This window comes from Athene noctua, chromosome 1, assembly GCF_965140245.1.
Source record: "Athene noctua chromosome 1, bAthNoc1.hap1.1, whole genome shotgun sequence".
NCBI lineage: Eukaryota > Metazoa > Chordata > Aves > Strigiformes > Strigidae > Athene > Athene noctua.
The window spans coordinates 164,482,819-164,498,827 of record NC_134037.1 but is presented as its reverse complement, the minus strand read 5'-3'; the positions used below and the strand labels follow the sequence as shown (position 1 = coordinate 164,498,827).

Below are 16,009 nucleotides of genomic sequence, written 5' to 3'. Positions count from 1 at the left end.
TGCATTAAAACACTGTCCATAAAAATAAGTAATAAAGCCATCACATACTAACATCAAACAGCCCTAAAAAGAAAAAGCTATTATTAAACTCTCTTTCCAACTCTCCACTTGGACAATCTTTCTCCGTTCTCATTTCAAAAATGTTAGAAGTAGAATAATCATAATAAATATGTACCAGATGTTTAAAAACAACTTCCAGAAACTTATGCATTCACCCATCCTGAAGAGTCAGGAGTTAATTAGTTAAAAAAAAAGAAAAAAAGTCAAAACCAAAGAAACCACTAAAACATATGCTCCAATCCTGTAATTTATGAGTATGTAAAATATTAGAGAAAGAATTATTGCATCTAAAATGACTTCTTTGTTATCGCTTACCTGGTTTGTTAATGTTAGAGGTTGCTGAATCTGGTCAGCATACGATAAGGCAGAAACCTGTTGGTCATTTATGTTCTGCTGCCGACGATCACTGTACTGCTGATGTGAATGGGACATCTGTCCAGCCATCTGAAGGCCAGCAGCATGGAATGAAAACGATGGTGCAAGCCGAACAGATGAAGGTTTGCATGCTGAAGTCTCTCCTCCTGCAAAGACAATGTGAGTTTTTAATGCAGTTAATGGCTTGAAAATATTTACCTCAGCCTCCATCTCCTAGCTTACAGAGCTCATAAACACTAATAGTTTCACCATTTTAACATACTCAAGAGTTTTCATACACAATGAACACAGAAATCATCCTCACCTAGATGATGTGCTTGTTCCCATTTCATTGTGGCAAATTATTAATTGTTTATTCCTATGTATCCTTAACATTCCTTTTCTACCATTTTCACCTATGCATCATAACTCAATTGGAATTTGACAGGGGTTATTTTCAAAAATACAGATTTTGTGTATGGATTTCATAAAAGTCAGAAAAGTGCACAAGTTCTGCCTTTCAAGGTTGTTCATGGCAACTTTCGCGACTGACTGTACCAAAAGAAAAGAAAAGCTAGTGCCCAGCCTCAGCAGCTCATCTTCTCTAGCCTCTATGTTTATTTATGCCTTCCTACAAACTGCTTAGCTCACTAGCCTACATTTTTAACTTCCACCCTTCTTCCAACACACACAGCACTTCAACTCAGCTTCCTGACTCCCACCACTGAGTTTCATCAAGCTATAGGTAAACCAGCAAAGCAACTTGTATTAATTCCTTTTTGGGGAGGTGAAATCAGACTGCAAGAAGCAACTGCAAAGCAAGAGACAAACAAAATACTTGGTGTCAAGTTGCAGGAGAACGGCAAACCCTATGGCCAAAGTATTAGATAGCGTAACATCCTGAAAAACGTCAAATTCCACAGACACAGAATCTGTCTCTAACCAGGACAGATCTTGCACCTCGTAACTCTTGTTTCATATGTCTGTCATGGCATTTAATTGGTTTGTAGTCTACCTGTATCTTCACTGTTCTCTTAACAGTGGAGGACAGATTAAAGTACAATTTGGTTTTGTTTGCTAATGAAAGTGTAGCATGTTCCACATTTAACATCCATCCTTTTGCTTTTTCCTGACTATGCCAGAGGGAGGAAATTCTGTAAACAGTTGCCATGTTGGCACAATGTAAAAGACATGGCAGGATGGAACAGTCAGCCAGACACACATTGCCACCGAAGGAATATGTGTTGAATCGGAAGCTGAAATCTGAAAGCACAATTATTGGTAAAGATTAAATTTTAGAAGCAAGATGTGAAATAATCAAGTACCTAACCAGAACGGGAAATCCTTACTTCCCTTACAATCAAAACCTTGCAAGAAAATATATTCAGTAAAAAATGGTAGATGAACACCGTCATTCCATCTGACTTTCTTAAAAATAACTGACTGTTCAATTCATCACCTATTCTCATTCAAGACAAAATGATACTGTATCATTGACTCAGCACCTATCAGGGCAGCAGCAGAACGGCATGGGATGAAATCAAACAGCATTATACATTAACATCATTTTAGAAGAATACAGTCAATAAAAAGTCAAAATAATATTCAAACAGCTACGAATAAGAAAGCCTATATATATTATAATCACTATTACTTTAAAAGGGGTTAAGTAAAATTGTACAGTGAAGTACCCACTGACAGACTACTGGTATTTTTCTCCAGTGTTACAGTTCAGTACTACTAAAAGACTAAGACCAAACTGCTCCAGAAAATGAACTGGTGGCCAACAAGCACACACATAGTTTCACAATGTTTCATTAAATCTTCAAACATTTTACTTAAAAACAAAACACAAAAAACCCTGAAAACCCAAACCTTCATGAAATAACTACGATACATGAAAACTCCTTTTTTGAGTGTGCATTATGGTGCTCTAGTAACATGATAAAGTATCAAGATGACCTTACAAATGGAAATAAAGAAATTCATCACCTAAAACCATTATAAGTCAACTTAACGTTATAAAGAAAATTACTCTTCTGTAAAACATCCATTAGAAACTGCTTTGTGATTTTTAACAAAAATAGAGATCCTTGTAAGCTCCAGAACTGTCCCCCAACATTTAAAGATACAGTGAAAATATCAGTTAAATATCAGCGTAAACTTTTTAAAGTACTTGCATCTTTTCCTGTTTTCATTCCAAGTAGTATTTTATGTTCACCTATGAACTGGGCAACAGATTGTCATCTTCTTTTTTAAACTTAAAATTATCTATTAGGAACTTCACAAGTTCACATTTAAATACAAGGGGAAAATATGTGGAAAGATTCTAATGCATTAGCTGACCTCTCTCAAAGATATAATTTTTTTATATATAATAATGCATCTGTCACTTAGATCATGTAAAAAATGTATATAGTAATTTTTTTCCATACTACTGTACTCTCTTATTAGCTAACCTCCATTTTTACTAGAGAATCAGAGTTAATCTTCCATCTATACAACTTGGTAAATTTAGTATACATTTACTTGTCAAGACATACTGAACACTCCTGTAAGAATGGGTGAACAATTATAAGACATTATCTGGTATTTCTACTTTCTGCTGTTTTAATTTCTGCTGATTTCCTGCTTAACCTGAAAAAAAATATAATCTCACTTAGCAACATCATGGTAACTGAATTAAAAGTCAAAATACTATGTAAGTCAGAGAGTAAAAAAGTACCATTAATTCTAAATTTTAGAGCCAATTACTTCAAAAGGTTTTTTTCTTGTGTTTTTTTTCCTCCAGCCACAGATTCCCAAAGCATACTAGATATCTAGCAAATTAGATAACTTAATAAAACCAAAACTTAAAAAATTCTGCACTTGCACATGTCCCTAAAAAAGCAGAAAGATCACACATATACACATAAAAATCCCAGTAGCATGGAGTTCTCATGTACAATTTGACTTCGTAGCATCGTCTAGCACTCACTGAAAAGTTCACAACAAATCTGAGGATAAAAAGAATAATGCACTACACACACTTTAAAAAAAATAAAGTAAGTAGAACATAATTAGAAGTATAATAATCCCACAAAACAACAGTTGTAGTACGTATGTTTCAGTTCAGCTTTAAACTTTTCATGCTTGCACACCCTTCCTCTTCCAAGTCCACTGGCAGAACAGTGAGGCTGCAGCTTTCCTGGTCTTCCAAACAGATGACAGTTTGTGGGACCCACTCTGTTAATGCAAAGGCAATGCCCCAGAAGAGACCTTCATAATTTATAACAAAGTAACTAGACTGCAGAATCACGAGGAAAGCTTCTTCAAGAAACACAGTTTGACAAACAACTTATTTTATTTGTTAAATATAAAATTTTTTCAAGAGTCTATGTGATTAACAAGCAGTTACCTGTCTGCTTGGAGGAAAGTCACACACAACCTAGGATGTCAACACGCATAAATCAAACAACAATCCATCCAATCAGTCCAACAAGAAACACTGCAGAAACCACTGTCCTTTGGTAGAAATGTAAACAGGTTTCACAGAGCAGCACTGAGTCTCAAAAAAGGGGACATTATTAAACACAAGAGCCTGACTGGAGTCTCATGATATGAAGTCTGTTACAAGTTGATACATGGAAACTGGCTAGCTCATACAGCATGTTCTTATACTCTCTGTGAAGGTAGTGGTATCAACCCTAACAATGTTAGCAGTAAGTAAGAACTACCTGGGGTTTAAGAACCGTAACGACAAGGCACTGAAAGATCAGTAGCCAATTAATTTTCATCTTTACAATTTCTTACTGTTACTGAAATGGAGACACAGGAGTTCACAGACTTCTGTTGCTGAAAGCAGTCTTAGCTATCAACAAAAACAAGTTACGTTCAGCATATGCGCCCTGATGAAATACCTGCCCTTGCCACATTTCAGACTTTGTTCCATGATACATGCAATCCTACCCCAGTACATCTAATCCCAAGAGAACACTCGTAACTTACTATTATGAGCTAAGAAACATCTAATGACATGTTAGGAATAAATGAGGGGAGAAAGAATTGGCTAGAATAGCAATCTTGACCTCCTTTAGTTTTAGGCCAAGGAGTCAGTCAACTATAGAAATAGGAACATCTGTGTACTGTGGTTCATAAAACCTCTGGTGGCTGAAGTTCATTCAAAGAACTGGAGACATTCAAAAAAGGATGTGACTTACTGACCACCATGGGAGTACTAAAATTCACAGGCGCTCATTACCATGCCACATCCATAATGTGTACAGGATAGAAATATCTAAGGAACAAGGTCTAGTCAATCACCAATCTTCCTTTCTAACCGCTAGTTCAGATGATTATATGTTGTGAAGCACCTTGCAAAAGAAACAAAGTGACAGAAAACAAAAGGTATGCCAAGATCTATGCATGAAGTACATTAAGGGAAGAGATTACAGATTGGGAGTGAGTAGAATTATTTTAGGAATGGGCCTTCCTAATGTATTCAGAGAATGGCATAAAAATATATAGCCTTATGTATATTTGCAGTTTAAGTTGCTACAGTTGACAACAAACATATATTTGTCTGTGATAGGACTAAATCAGAACTTGTCATAAAGAAGGTCCAGCTACAGAAGGCATCCCTAATTTCAGACTCTGGAGCGTATGTCCCTTTTCTCCTACAGTCATGAATCTAACAGCTCCTTTGAAACTCTTCAGAATACTGTTTCATTAGTGACATTCCATATGCCATAATCAAAATATATAAATTATAACAATTGTAACTTACTGAGTTTTGTAAATTTACTGTCTCTGGAAAGTAACAAGTGAGGAAGAAGTGAGCATTAATAAAATGCTACACTACTGGATGAGGAAACCACTGTTAACTATATAACCAGAAGAAAATGTTTAAAAGAGGACCAATAGCATAACTGAGGTAATAGAGAAAACTTATAACTTTAAAAGAGGTCCATAACTCCAATCTATCTGAAAATACAGATACTGCAAAAATGGACTGCCCTATCATATAAAAGAAGGTAGGGTTTATTTCTTTAAAGCATCATCTTAACACAGTGGAAAAGCCTAAATTCAGTAATATATTTCTTCATTTGGCAAGGATGGCAAATACTTCCCTCATTCAAAATAGCTCTGTTTTTAATTACTTTTCTAAGTATCAAATAAATTAGTAACTCAAAGTAGAAAAATACTTGAGATGGTAGTTGTTGAACAGTGTATGAATGAATTACAGTTGGTTTACTATAGGAAATTTTTTGGTACGATTTTGCGTAGATTTTTAAAAACTCGATACAGTTTCAAAATTCAATTTCCTACCTCACTATTTTAAATTCTGTGATGTCCATTTTGACATCAGTCTACATAACTCATTTTGACATCACCTCCTCCAAAAAAAGTACCATAAGATAAGCAAGTGGTGCAATGCATTGCTGGCCTTCTCCTTTCAACATAATGCAAGGCACAAATATTCACTGATTGACTGTAAAGAGTTGCGGGTGTCTGTGTGTCACCCCAAGAGTAGATCAGTTTCTGAAAAAAACCCTGTGTATTGTGGTAATTTAAATTTGGTATCTAGGAATATGAAAATTTCAACTGAAGATTTCCCTACAGTTGGGCCATTGTACAGTCTATTATCTGGACAAGACCGGCTGATGGAAGCCATGCTATAGCCTTTCCCACAGTCACTGACTGCACCCCGGCACAGCTTGCCCAGAGAAGTTGTGGGTAACACATCCTGAGAGATAATACTCAAAACCCAACTGGTCACAGTACAGGGCAACCAGCTCTAGGTGGCCCTGCTTGAGCAGAGGCAGGTTTGACCAGGTGACCTCCAGAGGTGTCTTCCAGCCTCAACAGTTCTGTGATTCGGTGCCACAAACATAAGCACAAAACAAGTGACAGAAGTTCTCTCTTGAATTAGGAAGTTGTTAGATCAGCTCCCTGGTCATGAAGGACTGCATCTGAAAATCCTCATAGCAATTAGATAGTTTCTTTGCATTTCTGTCACCCAACTCATTAAATATATACTCTGCTTCTCAAGGATGTATGTGAATCTGTTTGTCCCTCTGTCACAGTTCTACCTAAGTATTCTATTTAGGTATAGTCATCATGAAGTATAAAAAAGGAGACAAACTCATACATTAAAATCATTAGAACATTAAAAGAAGTGACTTTTCCTTAATATTTCTTCCTACCTGCTTACCTCACAATTAAAAATTAACCCCCAAAAAGGACCACTGTAACATTTCTGACCCTGTCAGCTATACAAGCTTGCCTTCAAGACTGACAAAAGACTCTTCCAGTGCAGCAGCTGATCTTGATGTCATGACATCAGGACATGAAGAGTTCTCTACCTGGTAACATAACTTTTGCACTGGGCCTTAAAAATACTTCACCACCTACTGACTATCATGCACAACGAAGCAGGTAAAAGCAGTGAAAGTCACACTTGCATACTATTTCATACTTTCAAAAGTTAAATTGTAGTCATTCCCCATGTTTGAGAACTTACCACTAACCTTCTATCTGGGTAACTGATTTCTTTTACAATTTTAACAACTTCATAACCCCTTCTGTACCGAAGTCCTCTGCATCTGGCTTCCAGGCAGTGATTACTACTACCGCAGAATGCTTTGGTTGTTTGCTAATAACATCACTATCCCCATTTTCCCACCTCTTTGTTCAACTCAGCTCAAAGAAGAGGCAGAATTTCTTATCAGATCCATAAATTAAACACCTGTAAAGTATGGCACAACAGCATTTAACTGGCAGAAATAATGCAGAACTAAATTGGAATCAGTGGCAATTTCCTTGAGGGGTTATCTTGGACTGAGGGGTCATCTCATTTTGAAGCATGAAACATTCTCCTTTGCACAACTCACTTTCTTTCACTCTCTTTGCATTGCTAGAGCTTTTCTTCTTGTTCTTCAACATTTTCCCTATAAAGATCATTGACCCTAAACGTTTTGAGCTTCCTTACACTTCCTCTCCCTCCTACCCCACCCTCCCTTTCCCTATTCTGTCTCTGCTATCTATTATCTGGGTCATTCAGCAATGTGCAGAGGTATTCCATCTCAGTGATACGTTCGCAGCTGAATGAGAACCTGCCAGAAAACAGGACCAGAGATGTGTGAACTGTATCATTCACCACAATGGGCATTCTCATTTCCACACTCAAAGAGTTCAAGAGTTTGTGGGCCTGCACCACAGACAGAGTATGGTAGTTCTTAGTACTGCATGTGACTGGTTCAGACTTCAAATCCTTTTATTTCCAACCCCTGCTATGCCACCACAGATGAAGACATCCACCTTCTTGTTATTTTTTTTTCTGCATTCAAATTACTGAATATTAAAACAGCCAAATGTCTCCTCAGAGAAAATCTTGTATTAGTTGAGGGACTGTGCAGCCCTGTTCCTTTACATATTGTAAGATCGACCTTTTTTTTTTTTTTTTTCTTTCCCAAAGGTATTCATTTTGCAGAGTTCTAATCAAACATTTTTTACAAAATCCATGCTTGGAAAAGTTCTCAGTACCAATGAGTATTATGATACTTCTGCTACTAAGTTGAGTGTACCTCTAAGAAACAAGTCTCAGAAAGTGAGAAGACTGATCTCTGCATTGCTTTAATATCCAAACACCTCTGCATTGTATTAGCACATCCTAAAACAGACAGTGAGCAATCAGCAATAGACAAACAGTTGTATCTTGAGAACACTCTGTTCAAATAAACCCACATATAAGACAAGTTAGACTTACCTGAGTTCTGCCTAAGCATAATAAATGTCAAGCACTTGGGATTTTAGAGTTTAGAACAATCATCTTTTAAGCAATAAGCAAATGCCAACCTGAACTCTAAGTGAACTACTGCTCTACTGAAACTCTGCTTTGCCTATTGTCCTCCTGCACTGCATTTAAAATGACCGCATGAGAATGTGAAGGTACGCAAACTTCACTCAGCTTGCTCTGGAATGAGGAAAGCTGAGAGAACCCAGGGAACAAAGGGAAATTACCTGCAGCAGTAGTGTAGAACAAACAACTCCGTTATAAATATCCCACACTAGTTCCTCCTCTGGAAGAACTGTATTATTGTGGAGGAATTACATTATCAAGAATGGCTACTTCAGAAGCTATTCCACAATAACTATTCAGTCAACTTCCCTGTACAGAAATGCCAAGTGCTCCGTTCTCTCAAAGCAAAAATTAAGCCCTAAACTTAGAAACAGTCATCCTCTCAAGTGCTGTTCACTAGGCCAATACACCCAGCTCACTGAATCCTCCTGCTCATGCTCCTTCCTACTGGGCAGAGAAGATACAGTGCTTAGGAGGTGACACAAAATTACTTCTGGGTGCCATCTTTCCCAACAGTTTCCAGACCTTTGACATGACTTGCCTGTCACATGTCTGGTCATATGACAGAGATGGAGCAAGAAACCTAGAGAAATGACAGGCTGAGAACAGGCTTCATTAACTGTCCTGATAGTGCTGTGCCTGTCTTGGCTATCCTCTTCCCTGGATAAGCTGCAGCAGGAGGGGGACTTTGGACAGGACTTGCATGCATGCACTTTATTGCTTTTGTGTAGTAAAGCTTGTACTTAGGGGACACTAGTTCCCTCTACTGTACAAATACCATGGCTAAGACCTGTAACAGGGAGAGATTGTGGTATCTCTCCCTGGCCATTTCAAAAATCTGGTTCCAGAAAAACTAAATGTCACTGCTCACTATTATCCTCCCACAAGAAGAGAAGGAAATTTCTAAAACTCATGAGAAACCTATTATTTAATCCACTGGCAACACTATATAAATCTATATTTCATTAACATATAAATATTACTCTGGAGAATCTTAGAACTAATAAAATGTTGTGAAAGTGAAACTACTTTTTTATACATGAAGCCAAAGATCGCCAAAATTCTCAGCTAAAACCTATAGGAAACACAAGTACTCTAACTTTCAAAGTCAAAATCTTGAACTCTATGAGAACTCTGCTTTCACACTTCTATTTCTGAGAAACAGGCTGCTTAAGAGCTCATCTGAAAAAAAATCTACAACCCCACAAGTAAACAGTGAGGACTGAACCTTTGTACAGGCCTTCACATAGACCAGAAGCCTCCACCCAAGCATACAGCAGACTGAAAGAACATAAAAATTGAAGAGTACTGTCCACAGAAGTTAGGAAATGCCAGAACACTTACACAGGTTTAATTTAGTGCCTCTATGTAAATAAATTATGATACTACTTAGTTACATGAATACCCTATTTAATTTTAAGGGACAGAATGGAAGTAGTGCTCACTGAATAGGTTGCCATACAATAGATCTTTTTATTTTCATTGTATTCAACATAATATCCCTTGACACTCCTCAGACTATGCTCCAAATAAAATTAATACTGTCTGCATATATATTCTATAGTTATTGTTTTTGTACCCATGTAATTCACAAACAACAGTTTTCTTCTGCAATATTCTTATGAGATTAGATTTTATTCTGTCTTGCAGAAAAACAGGAAGACACAGGTTAAACACAAAAGAATTCCATTATTTAAAATTTCTAATTCTGTATACATATATATATATATAATTTGAAAGACTTTACAAAGACAGTGAACACATACTAGTAAGTAAATCTCTGTTTTAATGAGGTCCACAGAGGAGCAGCTTTACAGAAGGTCAGGTTTCAGGAATTTGGAAAAAGTAAACCAAATGAAAGAGGTCTGAAATGGATGTTCATTTCTGGTCGCAAACAAAACCAAACAAGAAGTGGTAAGTTGATTCGTGGACCAAGTACTGAAAACTAGCATAGTTCTTTCTAGCAACAGGACACTAACATAGGAATTACTCATACCGCAAACCAAAGATCCATTCAAATCAGTGTCCTGACTCTGAAAGTGGCCAATGGCAGTCATCTTGGAAGAGAACAGGGTAAGCATATAGGAGTAGGTGCCAGGTCTATTTGTCTAGTCTCCAGTCCAGGAATTACATGATGCAGAGTCTTTGTGATTAATGTGTACATATACATATATATCATGCATCCTTTTCTTCCATGGACTTGTTGAACCACTTTTTGCATTTCTGCTTTTAGCATCCAGAAGATCACATGGCAAAAGACTCCACAGCTTACTCAGAGGCTGTAGTAAGCACCACCTCCTTTTGTTTGTTGTCAACTTGCAGTTTACATCTGATAGCCTCTGCTGAATAGGAACAAAAATTAAGGCTGCCCTTCTGCAAAGAGGCAATAATACTGACATGAAGAAATGAATGAAAGCCCTCACATCAGCAACTTTGTTTATTCTGCTGTTGGGGTGTTGGGGGTGTGGGTGAGTAGGTGTGTGGTTTAGGTTTGTTTGGGTTTTTTTCAAGCTTCCTTTTGACATACTGCCTTCATGTGATCCTCTAGAGACGATATTCTAGGACTTAGAGAATAAACATCCTCAACTGTGCAAGTGTATACATGCCAACAGATTTATTATTGAAAGTTTTATCTTTTTCTAATACACATAAAATCATCTTCAGAAGTTTTCCTACCACATTGTAACTATGTTCAACTCTTCACCATAAACCTGTTGCCTGAGAAACACTGGTCGAATTCAAGTAGTTTGGCTGATGATTCAGCCCAACATGGTATTTATGACAAATATGTGAAACCAAATAGCTGAGTTATCAATACTTATTGAATATTTAATAAACCATATTTAAAGAAGAGAGCTAACATTTGCTTTAAAACTGAAAAGAAAAATTATTGAAATATTCAAATAATTTAAGACTCATTTTTCAGAGGACACCGATGCTGGTTAAAATGTGCCAAGACTAAGGATCTGATACTTCTTTTTTCTCTCCCCCTACAAATTTATATTTATTTTATGCAATTATGTTTAAGGTTAAGTCTTCTAATTTATTGAAAATCCTGCCATTTAAGAAGAGGAAACATAGAGACAGGGGAAAATGGAGATCCCCTTATGATCTTGGTTAAAGTTCGTAACAGCTTGTCAAATAGAAACAAAGAATGAAGTGCAAGTATTATTCCAAACACAGATTTTAAAACAACTACTTAATTCCAACTACGTAAGCATATTTAATCTAGGTGAAAGGCCCACACCTGTCCTTCAGTTTCTAGTGCAACCTATGAAAAATACAAATAAAAACCACTGTTTATAAATAAAGTTCTGTCAAATTCAGTAAGTGAAAAAACTTAACAGAAAAAAAATACTTCTTGTTTATAAGTCATGGTAATGTCACAATACAGACAACAGAAATTTAGCAACAAAGTTTAAACTAACATGATTTTATGAAAGCGTTCCATTAAACACACTATAAAAGAATCTCTACACTCACTTTTCAGAAGGCTTCAAGCAAACTCCAATTTAAGTGCACACAAATATATTTTACCTTAGTTTTTTCTAAAATACACTAGAAATCACCAAGCTTCCCTATTTAGGGGAACTTTTTACAAGGGCATATAGTGATAGGACAAGGGGTAACGGATTTAAACTGAAAGAGGGTAGATTTACATTAGATATAAGGAAGAAATTCTTTCCTGTGAGGGTGGCCAGATACTGGAAGAGGTTGCCCAGAGAAGCTGTGGCTGACTCCTCCCTGGCAGTGTTCAAGGCCAGGTTGGACAGGGCTGGTCTAGTGGAAGGTGACCCTGCCCATGGAAGGAGAGTTGGAACTTGGTGATCTTTAATGTCCCTTCCAATCCAAACCATTCTGTGATTCTACTAAAGAGAAAATGTTTGCTTTATTCAAGAACACTTAGATTTAACCCTGCTTCCAGTCTTCTGACGGTTTACAAAACAGCCGAAAAATTAAAATTCCGAAGTAGAAATTAGATTTAATCATAGGCTGCTTTACCAGTAAGCTTTCATCTTCATGGTGAGAGTGACTTATAAATGGCTGCAGACTATTGCTCATCCGAACTAATGCACTCCAATGTTTAGTTTAAAATCCAAAAGTTGTTTAGTCCTAAAGTATAAGCATTAAATCATGAGAATGCTGTCTGTTCTCTCAGTATTAAACTACCAACTAATCCAGACTTGTAAAAATTTTTAAAAATACTTTGTGCACAGATGTTCTCAAAAAATATTTTGCAAAATAAATAGTTGTCAAATGGAATCACTTTTACCAAAATCTCAGTTCCAACTGAACTGAAAGGATCCCAAATCTGCTGACACCAGAGTTATACCTGGTCAGAAATATGCCAGTGAAAATAATTTCCACCATTACTAGTAAATGCCAGGTGGTATCAAACCTCAGACATATACTGATATTACCTATGGGGGGTGGGGGAGGTGGGGAAAAACACAGAAGCTATGTAGATGGATTTACTCAGTTAAATAATTCATTAACCCTACATTCAGTTTTACTGAGTTGGATAGAAATAATGTAAGTATAGTTATGCAAAGAAAGACCACAATTTGGACAGCTAAGGAAGACAGAGGGAAGGACTGGGAAAGAGTAGGACTGAAGAAGGTCAACTAATCCATGACTGAACAGAAGAAAAAGCAGGTTTGGACAGCAGCAAAAAAGAAAGACGCAGATTTAAGCAACAGACATATTTTAAGATCAGATTTCCCGATATTCTTAGGCAGGAATTATATACAGGACAGAAAAAAATCCAGACTCAACTGTTACAGCTGAGGTGGGGTTTGCTTTTTGGGGGTTTGGGTGGGTTGTTGGGGGGGAGGGGGGGTAACACATGTGAATACACCATTTTTAAAAGGCAAGTGTGTGTTCTGGAAATAGATTATTCTATATTCACACCAGCTACAGATACTTATCTCAGACACAGAGGTTACTGCGTTTTAGGAAGTACTGATACTAAAGCTGACTTTATTAACATTCCATAGCCATGCTTTCTGCATAAATCTGATTATTTCAATACAAAGCACCTGAATTTAAAAAAAAAAACAAAAAACACCTAAGTGAGGAAAGAGCGAGAACAGTCCTCTCCCATCTACGCAGCACTCTTCTGGTTTCAAGCTATTCCGGTGAAGATTTGGTTGTTGTTTGTTTTATTTTTTTTAATTAACGTGGTGTACACATCCACAAATTTTTTAACCTGCACATCCACCCGTACGTACAGACACACATATATTCCCAAGGCCAATGCAGAGGGAGGGCGAGCCTGAAGAGCAATTAAATCCTCCTTTCGGTTCTGTGCTAAACCCCGTGCCTGCCCGCAGTACGCGGGCGCTGCTGCAGATCATTAACTGCTCATTTATCACCGCCGCTCACCAGGCACCACAATGCAGCACAACGGCGCGCGGAAACCGCCCCGCACCCCAGCAACAGCGGGCAATTAGCATAGCCTACCACCACAACCCCGCCGCCTGATTGGGCGAGCGCCCCGGCCCCCCGGCCAATCAACGGGGGCTATGCAAATCGCAGCCCGCAGTTGCCAGGGCAGAGCTGCTGCCTATTGTCCAATCGGAAAACAAGCCCCGAACAAGCCGTGCAATTGAGCTTTGTCACATTTTCAAGTTGTTGTTAACACTTTCAAGTTTCGAGCAAAATTAGCTCCATCTACCGAGGATTAGACGCGTGTTCTACATTTCACCCCCACAGCAAGGGCAGGGCAATGCAGTAATGATACCCGGGGATTACAGCTAAGAGCTGCATTAGGATTTAAACTTCCCTTCCCGCAAACAGCCCTGCTCCGGGACGGCCTGCAGAAGGAACGCCTTCTGAAGGGCTGAGATGCTGAAACAGCCGAAGGAGATCGTATTCAAACGCTCTCAAGCCCGCGATCTCTCTGCTAACATTCTTCAGAGGCTTTGACTCAGCAGTTAAGAGCAGGAAAGTTCCCTTTCACCGGTTTAGGTGGTATATCACCTTATAAAATTACATGGGCTGCTATACTGTATCAGAGAGTACAGGCTACTTACAATACATCATTCCCTCCCTCACAGGTACTAACATTCTGCTGGTTTCTTTGCTTAATTTTAAGGAAGAGGAAAACCACTAAAGAACAAACATCTCTTATTATTTACCCCACTGACAGATTTTAAGTAAATTAATTTCAGTTCATTTGACCAAATTGAACCACACCAGTAAAGACTGATCATAAAAAACCAAAGTATCATACAAGAAACAAGCAATTTTTTCCCACTAATTTTAAAAAGAATCTGATTATCGGAAAGAGTATTTGCCATTAAGTGTCTCTGCCTGTGACAGTGTGAACAGAGAGGGGAGTACAGCAACGACTGACCACCACCGCCTCCAACACTCCTTGAGAGGTTCTCTTCCCACACACACAGATGTGTATTTTGAAAACCAGCATCGCTCAGCCCCCTTCAAATGAAGTCTCTAAATGCAAAGACTAACAGACTTACTCTGGAAGCAATTGCCTCTCCCTTCAACAGCAGAACGCAGCTGCACAGCTTCCCTCTACACGGTGGCGGATGCAAGTGATCCTGTGCATGTTTTACTTCACTTTCCACAGCCCGGCAGTGATGTGAGTGCTCCTGCAACTGACTCACCTGGGAGACTGGTGTTTGTGTGTTTCTCGTTCTCAAGTGCTTGTGGAAGGTGCCCGACACTAGCAACCGACATCCCCTGTCCAGGCACACACCAGGTACAGGATATAAAGCAACGGCGGCGGCGGCGGCAGCCTCTGTGTTTCAAACCCTCAAAGGACCATGACACTATTCTGCCTGCCGATCGGCTGAAGGAAGGCTATGACTTTCTGTCAGCCGCTAACCTGGGTCATTCCTAAAGAGGAGAGAGGATCTGTATTTCTTTATCAATCCCTATGACACTTAAAACTTTTCAGATCTGAATCACAGAATATGCTTTTTATAAGTGCCCAAAATGTCAGTTCCACAGCCTGATGCTAACAGAAATTAAAGCTTTACTGGCCCCCTCATTTAGAAAATTTAACAACTTCATTTTAGAAATGTTATCAACAATAAAACTACACAAATATTTCCTTGTATGTCTTAAAATACATGCCTAAAAATACATCTTAGTACATACACTAACCTCTCTGACACATACAAAGAAATCAATTCCATCTATTCTTTATCTATCATGTTAGCTTTTTTAACTAAATTACTGCTTTTTGATTTATGCTCATCTAACAAACTCTTTTTAACAGTGCAGCAGCAACAGCAGTAAGCAGCAGCAGAGTGTTGTTATCTGACCATAGGCTTACAAGATTTTTCAAGCAATCCAGCCTGGGCCAGCACTTTGCAGCACTAATCCTTCTACTAGTCTACTCAACTGTCCTCTCAAATACTTTTATAAGGAGTTAAGGAAGAGTTTCTTGTATTGGTGCAGTGCCTGCCCTTTCCCCCACCTCCAAAGAGAATATAAATAACATTACTTACAATTTTCAGTTTACAGTGCAAAACTAATTAAGGACTGAATACAAATTACCTGCTACATGGCAACACATCAAACCATACCATTTCTACAAGAGGTGAAAAGCACCAAGTACTTTGTATCTAATCAATACCTGTGGCTAACAGCTAGCCTAACATCTAAACTTCACTTTTCAGATTCCACACGCATTTCCAGCTAACATAAGGCTAGCATAAATATCTGAATAATTTTTAAAGCTCTCCTTTAATCTATTGTACAAATACATATATATTGAAAAATGAA

At 38.0% G+C, this 16,009-nt stretch overlaps 1 protein-coding gene across 2 annotated transcripts in view; it reads right to left on the bottom strand.

Annotated features, from left to right (window-relative positions):
* DYRK1A (dual specificity tyrosine phosphorylation regulated kinase 1A) overlaps positions 1 to 16,009 on the bottom strand; it is an 86,702-nt gene that overhangs the window by 21,499 nt on the left and 49,194 nt on the right. For both annotated transcript variants that reach the window (XM_074903773.1, XM_074903782.1), the window contains one exon: positions 376 to 581. In XM_074903773.1, coding sequence (XP_074759874.1) covers positions 376 to 581 — 206 coding nt within the window. The remainder of the gene's footprint in view (positions 1 to 375; positions 582 to 16,009) is intronic.